The sequence below is a fragment of the Melospiza melodia genome, chromosome 18 (genome assembly GCF_035770615.1).
Source record: "Melospiza melodia melodia isolate bMelMel2 chromosome 18, bMelMel2.pri, whole genome shotgun sequence".
In the NCBI taxonomy this organism is placed as follows: domain Eukaryota; kingdom Metazoa; phylum Chordata; class Aves; order Passeriformes; family Passerellidae; genus Melospiza; species Melospiza melodia.
Window position 1 is genome coordinate 14,038,918 of NC_086211.1, and position 18,063 is coordinate 14,056,980.

The 18,063-nt window shown below is 43.1% G+C and overlaps 1 protein-coding gene across 5 annotated transcripts in view; it reads right to left on the minus strand.

Moving 5' to 3' along the window:
- CREBBP (CREB binding protein) overlaps positions 1-18,063 on the minus strand; it is a 97,302-nt gene that overhangs the window by 56,878 nt on the left and 22,361 nt on the right. For all 5 annotated transcript variants that reach the window (XM_063171236.1, XM_063171235.1, XM_063171234.1 and 2 more), the window contains one exon: positions 2,209-2,385. In XM_063171236.1, coding sequence (XP_063027306.1) covers positions 2,209-2,385 — 177 coding nt within the window. The remainder of the gene's footprint in view (positions 1-2,208; positions 2,386-18,063) is intronic.

Below are 18,063 nucleotides of genomic sequence, written 5' to 3' on the forward strand. Positions count from 1 at the left end.
AACTGGGACAACACACATCTTTATCTCAGAGAGGTGCTGTGAAAATGAACTAATCCAAAGCATAAACCTGCTCCAGTGCTGACTGCCACAGGAAAGAGCATTTGGAATGACCAAGTGAGATATATTGAAACATTCAGCCAGCAATGCCCACAGCTACACACTGAGCTGCAAAAATAGAACTAAATGTTGACTGTGTGCTCTTTCCAGGGGCTCTGTTCATATTGTTCACTGAATAAAGCAAAGTCCCTGTGGAAGGAATAACATATGGCCATGGATGTGCTATTACCAAATAATTACACTGCCTTACCCGCTGTTGCCAAATAAAGGTTAAATTCTAACAAGTGTGACATTTCTTTTTAAGTTCTTGGCTTTGCAATAAAAATGTTTAGATGGAAATTCAGTTTTTGAAGTTACACCCCTGTCAGGACCACCATGCCTCTAACCCCCACGTGAGCTGAGACCTTTGGGCTCCACAGTGCCAATGTCTGCTGGCTGAAATGCCAGTTACTCTCTGTGGTGATGTGAGAGAAAAGAAGATATATTGGACATGCAAAGCTTTTGACACCTGAGAAATGAAGACAAATGGTTCTGATTGTTCTCTCAGTTGGTATTTTTGACATTTTGAAACTGCAATTGATACTACTGGGAAAGTTTCCCTTACTTTCCTCTTTCTCTTGGACAAGATGGGAGAAAGAAAACAATTCTTGATTTTCTTTCTCTCCCATCACCTCACAAGCCTTGATGGCAGATGCCTTTTTTATTCCACTTGAAAATTGACCACTACATCCTATATTGGTGAGTATATTAAGACTTAGACTTTCCCAAACCTGACTTCTAAATGAGCATAAAATTAGGCTTTAAGATCACCCAGTCCCTGAGATGAATACAGCATTTTGGGGAGACCTGCAGGACAATCCCCTTTCTGCAGCATCAGGACAATAACTCACTTGCTTTACACCTGATGTACAGATGTACAAACACTTAACACAATAAGAGTAGTCATGCAGCAAATTGTCTTTCACAAATATTCTCCATGAGTGCAAGTAGTGTTCTGAGCATGGTGTTAATCCAGTCACAAGCTCCTTTCCATAATCATAAACAGTAAATGATGATATTAGAGAGAGATTTCACAGTGTAACGAGAGGAAAATTAGGAAGTGATTCTCTAAAATTGAGAAAAGAGGAAGTTTATTGCATCCCCTTGCCTCTCATACAGAGCTTATTAGTGACAGGCAGGTAGCAAACACAGTGATGGAAGAGCAAGCACTGGTTGTGCCAAAAAATAGCTTTTTTGGATTTAAATTAAAAAATAAGCAATTTGCAGGTCTTACAAGTTTCTATAGTAACTGCTATCATGTATAAGAATATAAAATGCAACAAGCTGGAGTTTCCATAGAAACAACACAAGCAGTTTTTGATTAATACGCAACATCCTGAGACAAACGGGAATATTTAATTTAACTTTATGAAGAGAACTCTGGTAAACATCATACTATAAACTTGTAAGGTGTCCTAATAAGAACTGTTCTTGCAAGTATGTGACATGCAAGTCATGCACAGTATAAAGTGAGAAGCACCTGGGGTGTTTACCACATCAGTTTCAAAGGATATGAGGTACTATTGAGTTTCAGGAAGGTGGTGATGTACCAAACACATTGTAATTGACCCAACACATTCTAATTAACACATAGAACCTGAAGAAGACATTTTTATGTGGTTTAAAATTAAATATACCAGCCAAAATGAAAGGATTCACTTGGGGGAAGGCTAGAGCTAAGTTTATAGATAGTTGGGTGGTTGGGGTGAAGGTGTAGGGTAGCAGCCCTAGAGGGTTAATGAGTAGGAGGAAGATTATGGGGGATGTTAAAATTGGGGCTCATTTGTGTCCTTTTTTGTCTAGGGGCATTATGAGTTGTTTTGTAACTAAAAAAATATAAAAAATAAAAAATAAATAAAAAATATATTTTGTTTTAAAACAAAATATAGTGCATAATGCAGTTTTTATAACTGTGATTCTTGACAGAGTATAATCACTGCATAAAAATGGACAGAAGTTCTATATACACACTGAAAAGTGGAAATGAGAAACCATGGGACAACTCTGCTTAAATGAGCATGGAGAAGTAATTTGATAGTGTTGGATCACCCAAAAAACTTAGAAAGCATGAGGAAGAGGTAAAGATTGCAGGAAGCAGCAGGTCCAACTCACCATGTTTGGCACACTGGTGACGGGAGTACTCTTGATGTCGGCAGGGAAGGGAGACAGACTGTTGGCCATGCCCGGCTTGCTCGGCAACTGAGGATTCACTCCTGCAGCTCCCATCTGCTGCCCTCCAGTTTGACTGAAAGGTTGCCCAAAGGGAGTAGTGTTACCTGTCATTCCCAGCTGGAAAAGAATGAATGAATGAAGTGATTAGAATTTTTGTGATTCCAAAGGGAGATTAAAAAAAATCAAACATATGTCAAATATCCGTCTTTACATTTGCAGAGACCAATTTCCAATGTAAGTTTCTCAATATTAAATGCTCAGTATTAAATTCACAACTTCACAACTTTTACCTAGTTAAAATATATCCTAAAAAGATGTTTTACAAATACATACTACTGTGTGGGGCTGAAGTCTTACAATTCAACTTACAAAATCAAATGACTCTTCTCAATCCACATGAATAGAAATTACTTTTTCCAACACTACAGGAACTTTGGAAGAGCAAACAAACTTCAGATTCTGTGATACTTTGTGCATTCTGAGCACAAAGCATGACTTTGCACACAGACAGATGGGAAGGGAGGGGAATATATAGAGGCATCGAGCAAATGGTTATCAACTTGTGTTTTGGTACTCGAGGAGAAGTGTCTGAGCAAAAAGATGTCTAAGACTGACAGCCTTGATAAATGACACCCCAAGAACTTCCCAAGACTAGAAAACAGAGACACAACTCCCCCTGAATGACTGGAGAGAACATTGTACACCCAAAGAGCCACTTGGCCTGCAGGAGTCTCCCTCATGGTGAAATCTCTGCTGGAACTACAGAACCACTGAGGTTGGAAAAGACCTCCAAGACCACTGAGAGTCCAACCTGAGCCCATCACACCTTGTCACCCAGCCCAGAGCCCTGTGTGCCATGCCCAGGCTTTCCTTGGCTTCCTCCAGAGATGGAGATTCCACCCCCTCCCTGGGCAGCCCCTCACAATGTCTGACCACCATTTCTGGGAAGGAATTCCTGCTGATGTCCAACCTGGACCTCTCCTGGCACAGCTTCAGGCCGTTCCCTCTCATCCTGTCCCTTGTTCTGTGGGAGCAGCCTGACCCCTACCAGCTGTCCCCTCCTGTCAGGGAGTTGTGGAGAGCCAGAAGGTCCCACCTGAGCCTTCTGCTCTCCAGGCTGAGCCCCCTCAGCTCCCTCAGTCCCTCCCATAGGAGCTACTCAATAGATCATATTTGTTTCACTCTCCTGCCTCACACTGGTAGGATTTCTAGGTGACTTTATGACCTGGTCCTAAATATGAACCCAACCACTGAGAAAAGTCTTTATTTGAAATAGTAAATCCTATTTTCCTGCTCCCTTCAACTCTCTTTAACTTTCCTTCCTCAACACAAAAATGGACAGAATGGAGTTCTGTGGTCCTGGTCTCTTCTCTCACCAGCAGGGACTCAGGGACTGTGCCCAAAGCTGGGAGGAGGACTGCTCTCATCAGCTTATCACTGCAACAGCCTCATAATGAGGGATTATTCAGGGCTTGCTTTTTATGCTTACAGGAAGTGAGCTGAACAAGCTGTTGAGGAACCACCAGTTATAACCAGCAAATTACAGCAGGGCAGAGTCCAATAAACACAATTTGACTGGGCCTTGTCCTCTTTGTCCCTGTACTTTGTCCCCTCTGGTTTCAGACAGCTGGCCCTGCCACTCTCCAAGCAGTTTTATGTTAGGAAATGCTCCCTTTCCCTGCATCCTGCCCAGTGACTGTTGCCAGATTTGGGCCTTTCTTCACTGTACAAGACATTCTATCTTTACACATTTAAAAAATCCCAAAAGCTGTTACTTTGCAATATATGAGGTTATCAAATCTGTGCTGTGTCCCAGAGTTAAAGCTGAATAATTCAAATAGCAAGTAAGACCAAAAATTAGCATCTAAAGTTTAGTCCCAAGACTGCCTTTAAGGAGAAGTGGTGTTAGCTGCTATCACATTGCACAAATATCAAGATTTTAATTTTCTGCATTTCTGTGTTTGTTTTGCAGACTGCATGTTCAGAGAAATTATTTTAATTATTATTTATTACACCACAGATTTTGGCAGCTTTCTCTGAAGAATTAATAGCAAAGCATTTAATAAAATTACCCACTCAACCCACTATTTCAGACAAGGTATGAGAAAGTGTCATCTGATAATGACAGCTGTTCATTAATGCTGTAGGGGTCTATCAGATCAACAGGGAAGAAAATTTCTGAAACTAAAAGTGAGATTCTGAGAAAGCTTAGGACAACTACTGAAACCTTTCAGAAGCCAGAAATAGGAACATTAACTCTGGGGCTGTTAGTCAGTCCCCTCATGTCTAATTCCTAACTACAAACTTTGTTGTTGGAAGGACTTTGCCCTTCTTGCTTGAAAGTTTGGAGGAGTTTTTTAATGGAATAATACACAGACTTCTCTGGCAGCCACCACTACAATTCCTGCAGATGTTTACAGTCACTGGGAGAGCCATGGGGAGCCCAAAGTGGGAGACAAATGCTGCTCAAACCTCTGCCCATGGCAAGCAGAGCCCATCCTGGGCCTGGCAGCTCATGGATGCAGCAGCCTCAGACACCAGGGAGGAGGTGGAAAAGGCTCAGTGCAGGCAATGAATGCCCAATGGATGTGCTGAGCTTGGAAGATTGGTGTTAAAGGCTTCTGGCAGAATCTTATACAGCTGCATTTTCAAAGAGCAGAAGAGAGATTTTCTTTGGGCAGTGAGAATGCTAAGCGAATTTACCTCAAATTCAAGTTCTTGCTCCAAAAAGAAACACAGAGGTGTTCTCATCTCGTTATCAGGAAACATTAATGCTTTTTTAATTAAAAAAAGAACGTTTAAAATAGTTTTTTTTAGGGAAAAATATTAGAAATATTTTGGTCTCGAAAGACAGCTTCAAGTTTGTTAAAATTCTAAATGACTCGAAGATTCCCATTCTGCAATCCCAACAAGTACCACCACATGGTTCGTTTTTTTTTATTTTAACATTTCCTTTTCAACAGATCTTGTTATTAGACAGATCACAACAAAAAAGCAACCTTTTAAATCTTCCAAGCTGAGTGCTTAATAGGATAAGGATAATTTTTCCTACTCTAGGTGGTCATTAAGTAATAAATACTTGATGGAAATTTTAAGAAATGCTTTGCTGTTCTCTGAAATCCAGCTGGAAGCAGAGTAGCTTCCATTTGAAACTCTGTATTTTGGTTAACCTGCTTCTGCCACATTGTACTTCAATTGTATTTCAGTGTCCAAAGCTGTGTTTTCCTAAGGGACAGGAACCCAAAGCTAAAGCATTACACCAGTCTGTAACTTTTACAAACTAGCAACACTTGGTAACATTGTAAAACAGCAGACTTGCCTTTTAACCTACACTTCACTTTTGAAAATTACTGACAATGAAACAAAGTACTTAAGACTCATTTTTTGTTTGAAATTCATCTTAAAAAAAAAAAAAAGGTCTGAATAACTGGAAAAACCTTTCTTGGGTGGCAATCCCTGAAGCAAATATGGAGACAAAGATAAGGAGGAATCATCCACAAGATGATTTTATTAAAACTGATAGATGTTCATGGTTTCAGGGGGTTTTAAACTCGGTTTTTTCCTGGGAAGAATTTAAATTAACAGGACTGTGATTTCCAGGGACTAAGAATGCACAACACAATGTGAGACCTGCTTGAACAAACTCTTATCCATTTTTAACATCTTCCAACCAAGTCTGGGATCAGCGAGGAGCCTCAGTGGCAGAACAACCTGCTGACAAACAGCACTGAGATCCAGAGCTGCTCCTGGTACCCTGAGGAGCAGCTGGAATTGATTCCAAACACAGCCAGGTAGGGACTCCAGCAAAGCAAAGCACTGTCAGCCCCTCCCTGGTGGGAAGGCAGCAAACAGGAGGGGAAGGAGAGGAAAGGAAGAATCAGGCAGATCCCTGAGTATCACCCACTGAAAGACACAGGCACAAACTGCAGCTCCTGGTTAATTATCTGAACGCTGAGCCCAGTGACTTCTGTGGAACTTTAAACCATGGCTGATTGAAATCTCAAAAAACAACTGGTAAATATATGCAGAAGGTTGAGCCTACACATTGTAAAGAGTTTATCCTGCTTGTTTATTCTGCAAATGGAAACTGGCAGCTCCAAGCAAAGGACTCAGAAGGCTCAAACACTCCAACTCCTCTCTCTGCTTCCAGGATTTTTCCAAGCAGGTAAGGGAAGGCAGATACTCAGAAGACCTTTGTTTTTATATTTCTGAAACAGAACTCTGATCCCAAAATAGATAGTTCAGGAGAAGATTGCCAGGTAATTAAAAGTCACCAAAGAAGATAAACCAGCAAGAACACTGGAGTTTACAGCCTGGTAAGAATGGTCATTTTCATGGGGAACTCTGAGCCATCACAAAGATTTGTATTTGGCTTAAAGTTTGCTAAATTTACTTTTCTAAAAGGAAGGGAAGCAAAGAGCAATGCAGTGTGAGCTGTTTCTTTTTCCACCTGCATGCAGCAGGCAAGGATGGGCATCAAGGGCTACTCCACCTTCCACCCAGTGCATCTCCATGACCCCAAAAGCTGAAAACTCAAATTGTCAGAGAGAAGCTATGTTGTTCACTCCCATCATAGATGTTCCCTACATGCTGCCTTTGCTCCCTCCATTATTTCATCTCCTTTCTCTTCCTGCATTTTCAGCTCAGTTCCCTGCACTCCATCCCATGCACTCCTTTCATCCCACTTCATCCTCTGTAATTCATGTCTTCTCTTTCTGTGCTGCAATTTTGGGAAAATCTTGCTTCTTTTGCCCAGCTTTTTGTGGTCACAGCTGCATGAATTCTGATGGGGTAGAGCAGACTTTCCCAAGAAAGGTGTTGCTCTGTTCCACCAGCTGCACTGGGGGAGATAAAGGGGTGTATCCCAAGTGCAAGTTAAGGCCAGGGGTGCCTCAAGAAGGAACATGATTAATGCAGGCCACCACCTTAAACACATTATTTCTGCTATAAAGCAGTTCTCAGAAATATGATAATGACACTCTCCTTTAATGGAAAAGAGGCATTTAATTTAATAATTCTGCTATCCCAGGAAGACAAGTAGATTCTGTTCCCTTTTTTATCACTATGGCAACTCTCTAAGATACTGGAATCTATTACTGAGTGTGGATAGGAAATGGGCTATTTCACTCTACTCTCATAAGCCAAGGAATGCACAAACTTCCAAGCTGAAAACCCCCCCAGCACTTAAAACCTTTGTTCAGCTGCCTTGGACTACAGGAGCCATCACACTGCAGTGCTCTGAGCAGAAGCTGTGGGAGCTGCTTCTCCTGTTTTACTTCTTATTCTCTTCAAAGCAGAACAGCAATTCCATTTTCTCTAGTTCCTGGAGTTTCAGAGATTTCCTAGAGGAAGCCTGTGACCAAACCTACAAACCTCACCTGAGGGTGCAGCTGAGAGGTGATGTGACAAGTGACAAGTTCACCTATCTGCTCCTGAAGACACCTTTCAGAGCAGACTGGATCTCCACACTGTGCTGTTCCTTCTGCTTTCAAAGCTTCCTTTTTCCCTCCCTTCTTTAGCAACACTGGCACACCACAGTGCTTCCTTCCTCCCAGCATCAAGGGCATGAATTATGCTCCCTCTTGTACACCAAGGGTTCAGGCTGTAAATAAACTCCACCCTTCCCTCCTCCTTTAACTTTTTATCAGCTGTCCCCTCACGTCCACCACCACAGCTCTCACTCCTGCAGTCAGGGCACTCCACCACCACATTCCTCCAGGACACACAACCAACACAAACCCCATTCCCTGCTACAAGCTCATCATTTCCTACTCTCTTTTCAGCTTTCTCTCCAAGACACTGTCAGAAACCTCACACCTGCATGCAGCTATGCTCCTTGCAATCCCTTTTCCCTTGGGAAATTCTGCTCTCCTCTGTTGCTCCAGCCCACTGTTCACTCCAGGGTTTCCAAATTTAATAAAAGGTCTGGCAGGACAGACTGAGTTCAGCCTCCATTTTCCTGAGAGAGAGAAAGCACCTGCATTTCAGGCAAGTGCCAAGGAGCAGCACCCACCTCTGACAGTGCTCCTGGGTTTGTATCTTACACCACCACTACCTACCTAAAGTTAATGCCATAATTATCTTTTTTAAAATTAGCTGGTCCAGACAGATTAGTCAAAAAACTCCCAAAACCTACCCAAACCAAACACCCAAAGCAACAAACTTATCTCCAAGTTAAATGTTGATTTTCATTAAGTTTTGAAGCACTGACTCTGTACAAAAATGGAAGAAGGTTATTCTGGCCAAGTATTTAAAACCAAAACAATACCATGAGATTTGGACTGAGCTGACAACAGAAAAAATACTGAAAGGTTGATATGAGAATCAGAGAACTCAAAGCAGCATGGGCTCAGTGGAAAATAAGCCTGGCTGAAGCAATCTGATTATGATCCAATCCTATAAAATAAAAATAGTTATCATTAATATTCAATTCAGTATCTGCTGGATTTTTTGACTAGAAAACAGCCTGGAAAGAAAGGAAGCAAACGAGACAAGCTTGGCCAGACTTTGAAAGTCATGAATCTGCAAAATGCTTGAAGAAGAACAAATGTGAGCCCTCAATATGCCAAGAGGAGGGATGAAAAGACAATTGGATAAGGGGAAAGTGCCATCATTATGTGTCTGGAGTGATGGGAATGCTGCTGCAACAAGGACCAACAGCTGTAGTAGTGCAGGAATGGCAGGTAAAAGTGACAGAATCCAGAGAGGCCTCAAGTAATGTTCAAAGGACTAATGGGCATGGCCAAAGACAGGCTAATTGCAATCTAATAGCCTAATTAATTTAGCTTACTATTTAAGCTTATTAATTTGCTTATGTTATTAAGGCAAGGGCTGATATAATTCTAAAGTACTGATTTTGAGAATAAAAAGGTGGTAACACAAATATTTTCTATTTAGCAAAGACAGATCAACAGGTAGGAGCTGAAACTCTGTAGCTTCAGAGCCAAAATTAGAAAAAAATGGAAATGACTACCACTGAAATCATTAAAATTGCATTAATGTTTTATTTAAATAGTGTGCACTTCTACTCATCAACAGGAGTTAGTTCACAAAAATCATAAGGCCTCTAATCAGAGGTATCCTGTCTTTGTACCACTGTTATTTCCATATGCTCTGGTCTTTATAAAATGGAACCTTATAATAGAAAGATAATTACAAATTCTCTTCTGCTTGTCCAGAGACAACACCAAAAGATGAAAAGAAAAAATTATCTCTGGAAGCAAAAATAATCTGAGACTCTGACTGGAATCCATTTACCAAACTCAGGGACCAGAGTCCAGGAAGGCAGAGGTATAGAACAGAAGCCAATAAATGAATCAAACTATTGCACCCTCCTGTGTACCCCAGAAGTGTCACTGAGCACGGCTGAGTGCAGCTCCAGGTGATGGCTCCTGTAAAGACATGAGATCACACACAGGATGGACTCCAGCACAGAATTCCATCCACTCACTCAATCCTGCAGCAATTAAGTCGCCTCTTCAGACTGACATTGACTGCAGGATCACAAACCAGTTATACTGTTAGTCAGGCATCCTAGGGAAACTGCACATCCTCCCCCTCCCTCAGATCAATTTTTCTCTAATCACTTTGGAAATCACTGGTCAATTTGACCCATTTTTCTTAATGGCCTCAGAGATAATTAAGTTCCCAAGATTACCGAGCAGAGATGGACAGGTAGATTATGACACAGCCCTGGTTCTGGCCAGGACAGATTTATTTTTTGCAGTAGCTGGGAGGGGGCACATCCAGGACACAGAGGTTATTCTGTACCACTTCCCATCACAGCTGAGGGCAGGGGAAAGGGAGTCTGTTCCAGGGAGAAGGGGTTTTCTGAGCATTTGCTTTGTTTTTTTATCTCACTGATGTTTCTTGCTCTAATCTGAACCCCTGATCTTTGCCTTTTGTGCCTCTCTCCTCTCCAGCCCACCACAGGGGGAGGGGGTCAGGGACAGTCTCAGCTGGAGCACAAATTGGGGAATCCCATTCTTAAAGCACAACAGCCTTATCTGACACCCAGGATTGAGATAACAGATCTGCTGAAGCGAGCTGGAAACAAATTTATCCGAGCATTTGCTGTATGAGGTGTGGAGCCGCTGGTCACAGGGCTGCTTTGTCTGCTCCTGTGGGTGTGGTACCTGACCTGTTCCCTTTAGTGCCCATCATGGTGTTCTTCTCCAGAGCAGGAGAGGCAGCAGGGTGGCTTTGCTGCTCTCCTGGGGGGTGACAGTTTATGGGATGATAACATCAAGAGCAATGGGGCCATTTGAGATGGGTGTTCGGTGCTGCTCTCCAGCCCTCACCTCGGCACTGCCTTTGGGAATCCATTAATAACCGTGCGCAGTCTGTGGGGGAACAGGAGAAATTGGTTTTCTCCAGCTTGCCACCCCCATTTCCTCCTTCAGGCCTGTTAGAAAAGTTTTAGAGTGTTTTTAATTTCCCTTGGATGTTAAGTACACAATGCATGTGGTGGAAGTTTGCATGGAGTGCACCATGGCCATGGGTCAGCTCAGTGGCCATGATGTCAGTGAAATGAGAACAGGGCTTCAGGGGACTCCTGAACTCTGGCAAGATGAAGATCATCTTCTTTCCTCCCTACCAACCTGTGGAAGCACTGACCAAGACTGTGGGCACATCAGATGGAGCAAACTAGAAAGTAAAAGTCCCATGTGGACACCAGAAGGGACCACAATCTCTGCTGCTGGGAGCAAGCTGCCCCCAGCTTGAGAGGGGACACACCACAAGGCAACCTCTGCTTCTTCCTGCATGGTCACAGAGAGGACATGAAGAAGTGGCATGAAAATCCCACCTCTGCCCTGGCAGCATGAGCATGAGAGTTGAGAGGAGTAACCACCACAGGAAGTTCTTCAAGGATAAATGCCCCTCCAGTTTCCTGTGGGCACATCCTCAGACAGAATGAAGGGCTGATGTTATTTCACATCCTCTTAAAGAAACCTCTGGCTCATATTTGCTACAAACAAGTACCATGATCAGAACTAGAGGGGCCCTGCTCCCCAGCCAGGTGGAGAAAAGGGACTTTGGACCTCTTGGACCATGTGGATCCATGGCACAGCACATCAGACACACAAGAATATAAGGCTTCAGTTGACACTGGCACACAATGTCCCCTGATGCCACTGAGATCCATAGGGACAGAATCCATCTCTGTGTTTAGGGTGGTATGGGGATCCCAACAGCTGATTGTACTGGAAGCTGAAGTGAGTTTGACTGGGAATAAATGGCAGAACACTCCATTGTGACTGGCCCAGAAGCCCCAGGTATCCTTGGCATGGATCACCTCAGGAGAGGGTATTGGTATTTCAAGGTCCCAAAAGGGAATTGTCTGGCTTCAAGAAGAGCTGCTCTGGAGACAGAATTTGACAGCTGAATTCCTTCACAGCAGAGGACCCTTCTGCTGTGAGGCTGAGGAGGGATGAAGAACAACAAGCCCTGATCACTACCACAACAGTGTCCTGGTGGCCACGTGGCACCAGCTGGGCCTGCAGGAGCCCATCGATGGGACGGGCTGTGGATTGGAGAGCTCAGCCAGACCTGCTCATCCTTCAACAGCCCTGCACAGCCAGTGTGTCAGTCCAGAGCAAAGTGCAGACTGACAGAGGACTAGGGTGGCCTGAATGAAGTCACCATTACTGGGAGCTGGACATGCCCCAGGGGGAGAAGCACAGCTCCACCACTTGTCATGGACTGATCCAGACTGCACTGGAAAGGGTGAGGCTCCAGAACATTTACAGCACATTGGTGACATCATTGTATGGGAGAACAGGGCACAGGAGGGTTTTGATAAAGGGGAAAGATAATCCAAACCCTCCTGAAGGCTGGGTTTGCCATAAAGCAAGGTAAGGTTAAAGGGCCTCACTGTAGGTTTTTGGAGGATGCACATCCCAGAGGACAGACTGTCAGCTCTCTCCATCTTGTGACGCAGAAGAAAAATTATTTCAAGTGGAACAACACTTGAAAGTGAACAACAAAAAGCTGTGAACAGATCAAACAAGAGCTTGTTCAAGCAGCAGCCCCTGGGCCAGCCAGGACAGGACAGGACGTAAAAACCTTGCTCTAGAGTCAGGGAGAATGGTCCTTCCTGGCAAGTCTGATAAAAAGTACCTGGGGAGACTTGAGGATGACCCCATGGATTCTGGAGTCAGGGATACAAAGGATCCAAGGAACACCTAAACTGAAAAAGATCCTGGTAGTCCATGAATAGGTTTAAGCTGCTTCCAAAGTGAGTGACCCTGAAGCACAGCTTCTCCTGGAACCCTGACTAGCGCTGCTGGGCTGGATGTTCAAAGGAAAAGTGCCTTTCTCACATCATGCTGCCATGTGAGCTCCTGATGCAGTCTGCAACTGGCCAACAGCACACCAGCCCTCCTGCCCTGGAAAACATCTAGGACTGACAGAACCCACAGGCATGGACTAAATGAACTCAACAGACATCTTGGAGGGACAGCCAGTGACTACAGAAGTGATATCTGTGCTTGTGGGAGATGTGTATATATATAAATATAAATGTGTGTAGCTAATTGGAAGGTGTAGGAATTGGACATAAGTACATGGTATGGAATAAGGGGTAATGTCCTGGTTCCAGCCAGGACAGGGCAGGGCCAGGATCTTGAGGTTATTCTGTAGCACCTCATGCCATTGCCAAACCCAGGAGTCTCTTCTGGGGAGAAGGGGTTCCTCTTGATAACCCTGTAAGCCAGCAGGAGGGAGGGGGGTAACGCTGTTCTGAGCATTCTGCATGGGAATCACCTGCCTCTCTCATATCCTCTTGCATGATTTTTTACAATATACTTTCGTTATTAATACCCCTTGCTGTTCCTGTTTCTTATCTAATTGCTGCTTCCAGTAAATTGCTCTTATCTCAGCCTGTGATCTTTGCCTTTTCTGCCTCCAATTCTCCCCTCCATCCCACTGCAGGGAAAGGGAGACTGAGTGAGTGGCAGCACAGGTTGGAGAATCTCAGTGGGAGCAGTAAATTCAGGAATAAACCATGACAGACTCACAGACTGACATGTCCATGAAGGAAGGCAGAGACCTCTGCCATCACCCTCTGCATTAGCAGCAGACACTCCCCAGGGCTCTTGAGGAGCCACCACCGTTGCCAGCATTGTCCTGTCAGCACCTCAGAGATTATCTGAGGACACAGAGTGAGCTGAAAGCTTGACAGGAAACAGTTTAGAAGATCCCCGTGGTGAGGGTGCTGTAAAGAACTGCAGCTTTGACAGTGGCAGAGTGAGGACACAGCCCCAGCACACTGGGTGTGCTACTCTGATCTGTTCTGACAATAGAAAAACAGGAAGGTCAGAACCACCTTTTTTTCCTCACCAAACTCTTCCCACACCTCTGAACAAGACAAAATAACTGCAGGAGGAAGTCACAATGTCAGCCTTTTAGTGAGCCACCACTATCCCTGTATTATTGTGGACTTAGTCTATGGTATCAAAGCTAAAAACCAATTTAAGTCCCAGATTAATAATTTAAATTATTTCAGAGAACAGAACATGCCTGTCATAGTTAAAGATGAGAGAGAGCAGAGGCATCCTAGATCTGATCTGTTTTGATAAGAGGCCAGATCTTCACAAACTAACAGCAGTGTTGAAGAGTTGCATACGTGAGAGCTTGGCTGTTCAACAGTGAAAACTGCTCTAGTAAAACACATCTGCCACTCACTACTGCTTTCTCCTAAATCCCTGGATTTGCAAGGAAGGACATTCTCCCTACTTCCTCCTCCTGTATCACTCACACAACCCTGTGTGATACAAAACACTAAAGGCTGAGGAGACAGTAACTATTCCCACCCTTCCAGGGCTACTGTAAAATAAACTCTGATGCTGTTTTCTGAATGCCTGAGCTGGAACTTCAAGGTTCCACTTCATCAACAGGTTTAGGCTGAGAGCAGCTGTGCACAAACACCCCAACCTTACAGAGCCACAGCCACTCAGCAACTCATGCTTCACCCAAAATCCCCAGTTACATCACTGAGATGTTAGGGACACTTTTCTTCTCTCTCTCTCTCTCTCTTGTTTTTATTTTAGAAAATAGATCAAGCTGGCACAAAATGGGAGTTTCTGTACTTCCCACTATGACCTACACATCCAAGCAGTATCCTCTGGGTTCAGCATGAAGAGAATGGGTACAGCCCCAGCTACCTGCTGCTGCCTCCAGGCAGTCCCTGTCCACTTCACTACAGGACAGGGATGACTCAGAATTTCTGGATATGCCATCCCAAGCACCCTTTCCTTCCTTCTTTTATGGGCCTCACCAAAATCAGCCACTTCATTCACCAAAATCAGCCACTTGATACTCTGTTATTAGACTAAGCCTTTAAATCCCCTGCCATCAAATTACCACACCTACCTCAAATCTGGGCTTTCAACACATGAGTTGGTTACAATGCTCAGCATTTTGCTGCCTTTTTCTCTCTTTCCATCCACTGCAATGTTTTTACAAGCAGCACATCACCTTGCTTGGCTTAAATAGTTTTAACTTTCTTCCTTTGGATGTTTATTCTCTCTCTCTCAAGACAAGGAAATCAAACAGTTGGGTGTCTCAGCTGCTCAGAAGTTACAAACTGAAGTCTACAAAGTACTGTGAATGAAGGAGTCAGTCTTCTCTAGGTAATGGAAGACCTAAGAAATTCAGACTGACAGGCAATTCAGGTGCTTTTAATGCTGTTAGTGACAGTGAAAGAGGACAGGGCTGCTTTCAGAATGCTCACTCCTGCTTCCCAGGGAGGTAACACACAGAGACAGGGACCTGTGCCTTGCCATCTGCACACTTCAGCAGCAGATCCCAGGTGAGCAGCACACACAGAGCTCCAGAGCTGCTACAATCTGGCATCACCCCCTGGAGTTAACCCCTCCTCAGCCCCTGGGTGCTGCTGCCCCAGCTCCCAGCAGTGCTTTGCTCACAAACTCCACACCAAAGAGCAGCTTTCCACCAAGCACAGCTGAGGACTTTGCTCTTTGGACTCTTATCTCCCTCTGGAATGAGGCCCAAGCCTCCAGCACGAAGCAAGGTCCACCTCACTGATTAGGGCTCCAGGAGAAGCACAGAAGACAGGTCCATTAGGAATTCATGCTCATTTGGGAAGGGGAAAGACAGACTTTCTTTACTACACTGGCATCATCTTGCATCTGTTTACTGACAAAAAAAAAAAAAGTAAGTCTCTACTAATTGCTATTTCATCCTATAGTAATGTGTTCCAAAAGAAAGTCACCATGGCACTTGGAATGTATATGCCAGAGGGACAGATGGAGAGGCAAGGAAAAGATTAATCATTTTATGGCAGAAAGCCAGTGGTGTTACCAAAAAAAAAAAAAAAAAAAAAAAAAGTGAATTCAGTCCCAGTGCAAGAATGGTGGCAATGATGTTATCTGAGCTGAGGTGAGAGAGCTCACCTAAACCAACCTGCAGGTTTGGCAGTTTGACAAAACATTCAGTTAAAAATACTCACTTTGAAGTCAGTAACAAGAAAGCCTTAAAATGTAACATTTCAAGAATTGGATTTGATAATTAAATCATGATCTGGCTACCACTGTCAGAGGAAGCCAAGCTCCAAGTCTCCCATCACTTTAAGCTAATTGCTATAACCAAGGCCTACCACAACAGATTCATAAAGCAATTACTGTCTTGTTCTTCAGCAGTAAATTAACTTAAATTAAAATACTCAAATGTCCAGGAATAACTGTAATTTACTTCATCCTTTATTACTAAAATTTGGTAAAACTAGAAATAAAATTTAAAAAACCCCATTAAAAAGAAGCCAGATGTTTTACTACTACTTGTAATAAGATGTGAAATTCTCTTCCAAGCATTTCACAGAGGCCAAAGAAGAACTTCAGTATTTCAAGGCCTTTAAAAAAAAAAATCAACCCATGTTTCCCCACAATTACTGAAATACAAAAGACAAAATTTCATGGGAAAAGCTTCTTTACAAATGACTGGATATACAGAGAACAGATTCTTAATACACTTAACTGGAAATCAACTTTTCCCAGGAAAAGAAAATCAAGTGATCATATGCTTACACTGTATACATGGCTGAAGAATGAAAATGTCTCCAAAATTCTCACAAGCCTGAGTACAAACACAAAGAAATCTACTACAATTCCTGCACTCAGTATCACTGTTGTACTTATGAAGCAAAATAAAGCTGAGGAGGTTTACTTTGTAATGAGTGTCACCTCTGCAAACAACAACTTCAAAGCTCTAATGAATAATTAGCCACAATTGATCAATGCATTCCAATTGCTTCAAGAGCTTTTATAAGTGCCAAGCAGAGCAAGTGGCTTTCTTCAGATAAACAAAAATTATTCTTAGTATACAAGAACAGAAATTTAACCAGAACCACAAAATTAACTGTAGATGTTTCAAAGGTTTGTTTCATCAAGAAAATCTAGTTTGGACATGAAGAATAATTCAACAATACTTGAAAAGAGAATTTTGAAAGGCTGAAATTCAGTGAAGATATGCCTCAACAGATACTCCACTGTATATTCACAGGCCAAAATTTTTATGAGTTAATTCCAGGAGAAGCTTCCGTGTGCACTAAAATACATTTATGGTCACACCAAAACACAGTTTTCTAACATAGGTTCCCAACTGAGTATCTCTGTCCTGCACCTCATCACCATTAAGCTGAGTCAAAGCTTAGAGCAAGGGGAAATGTCTTCAAACTGAAAGAAGGGAAATTTACATTTGTTAACTCTTCCTTGTGAGGGTGGGCAGGCCCTGGCACAGGGTGTCCAGAGCAGCTGTGGCTGCCCCTGGATCCCTGGCAGTGCCCAAGGCCAGGCTGGGCAGGGCTGGGAGCAGCCTGGGACAGTGGGAGGTGTCCCTGCCATGGCAGGAGTGGCACTGGATCAGTTTATGGTCCTTTCCAACCCAAACCATTCCATGATTCTGTGATTCTAGAAATGCAGATTTCTATATCAAACTCAACTCAAAGTCTGCAGTCCTCCCTTTATTTCCTGTCCTGTGGATATCAGCCTTGCAGACTGTACCCAACAGAACTGCCAGCACCTCAGCAGTGCCTATAGCTGGCTGGGGACAGCCAAGGAAAGGGAGAGCACATCATGCTCCAAAAATTGAGTATTATAAGGAATAAGCTGTTCTGGTAAGAGAAAACAGTAGCACTATTTAAGAGGTTCTTTCCCCATTTATCTCCCAGAAGCTGGCCAAGGATACATTATCAGGCAGCCCAAGGAATGTGATATTCCACAGAGGTGGCAGAAAAGACAACAGTAGCTCTGAGGAGGAACAGCAACAGGAAAAGTAGCTCCAAAATATAAAGAAAAGAGATATTCTGTGTCCTTCCTCTACAATGTATACTCTCCTTGACAGACATGAATCCTAAAGGAAAGGGGGCAACACTGAAGGGAGAGGCTGTGACTCTAAAAGTAACTACACTTTTCAATTGCAGACCAAGGAGAAAAATCAAATAGACAAGAAACAAACTCACAGTACAGGTTACATTAAATACATTAAAAGAAACAAAAATCAATATTGCTTACTCCAAGCAACTACTTAGCACAAATATCACAGCCTGATATTAACTATGGAGAAATGTAACTATAAATAATTTACACTGTTAAAATAATTTTAAAATAACATTAAGAGACAAATATGTTTGTTTTGAAACACCACAATGACTTCAAGAGCTACTGTGACATTTCCAGTCCTTCTATAAAAGATGTCCTCCTTGAAGACTTAACAATACCCACGAAGCTATTGAAACAATCCTGAACAGGCTTTTAAACAAGGCAAGATCTGATGGCT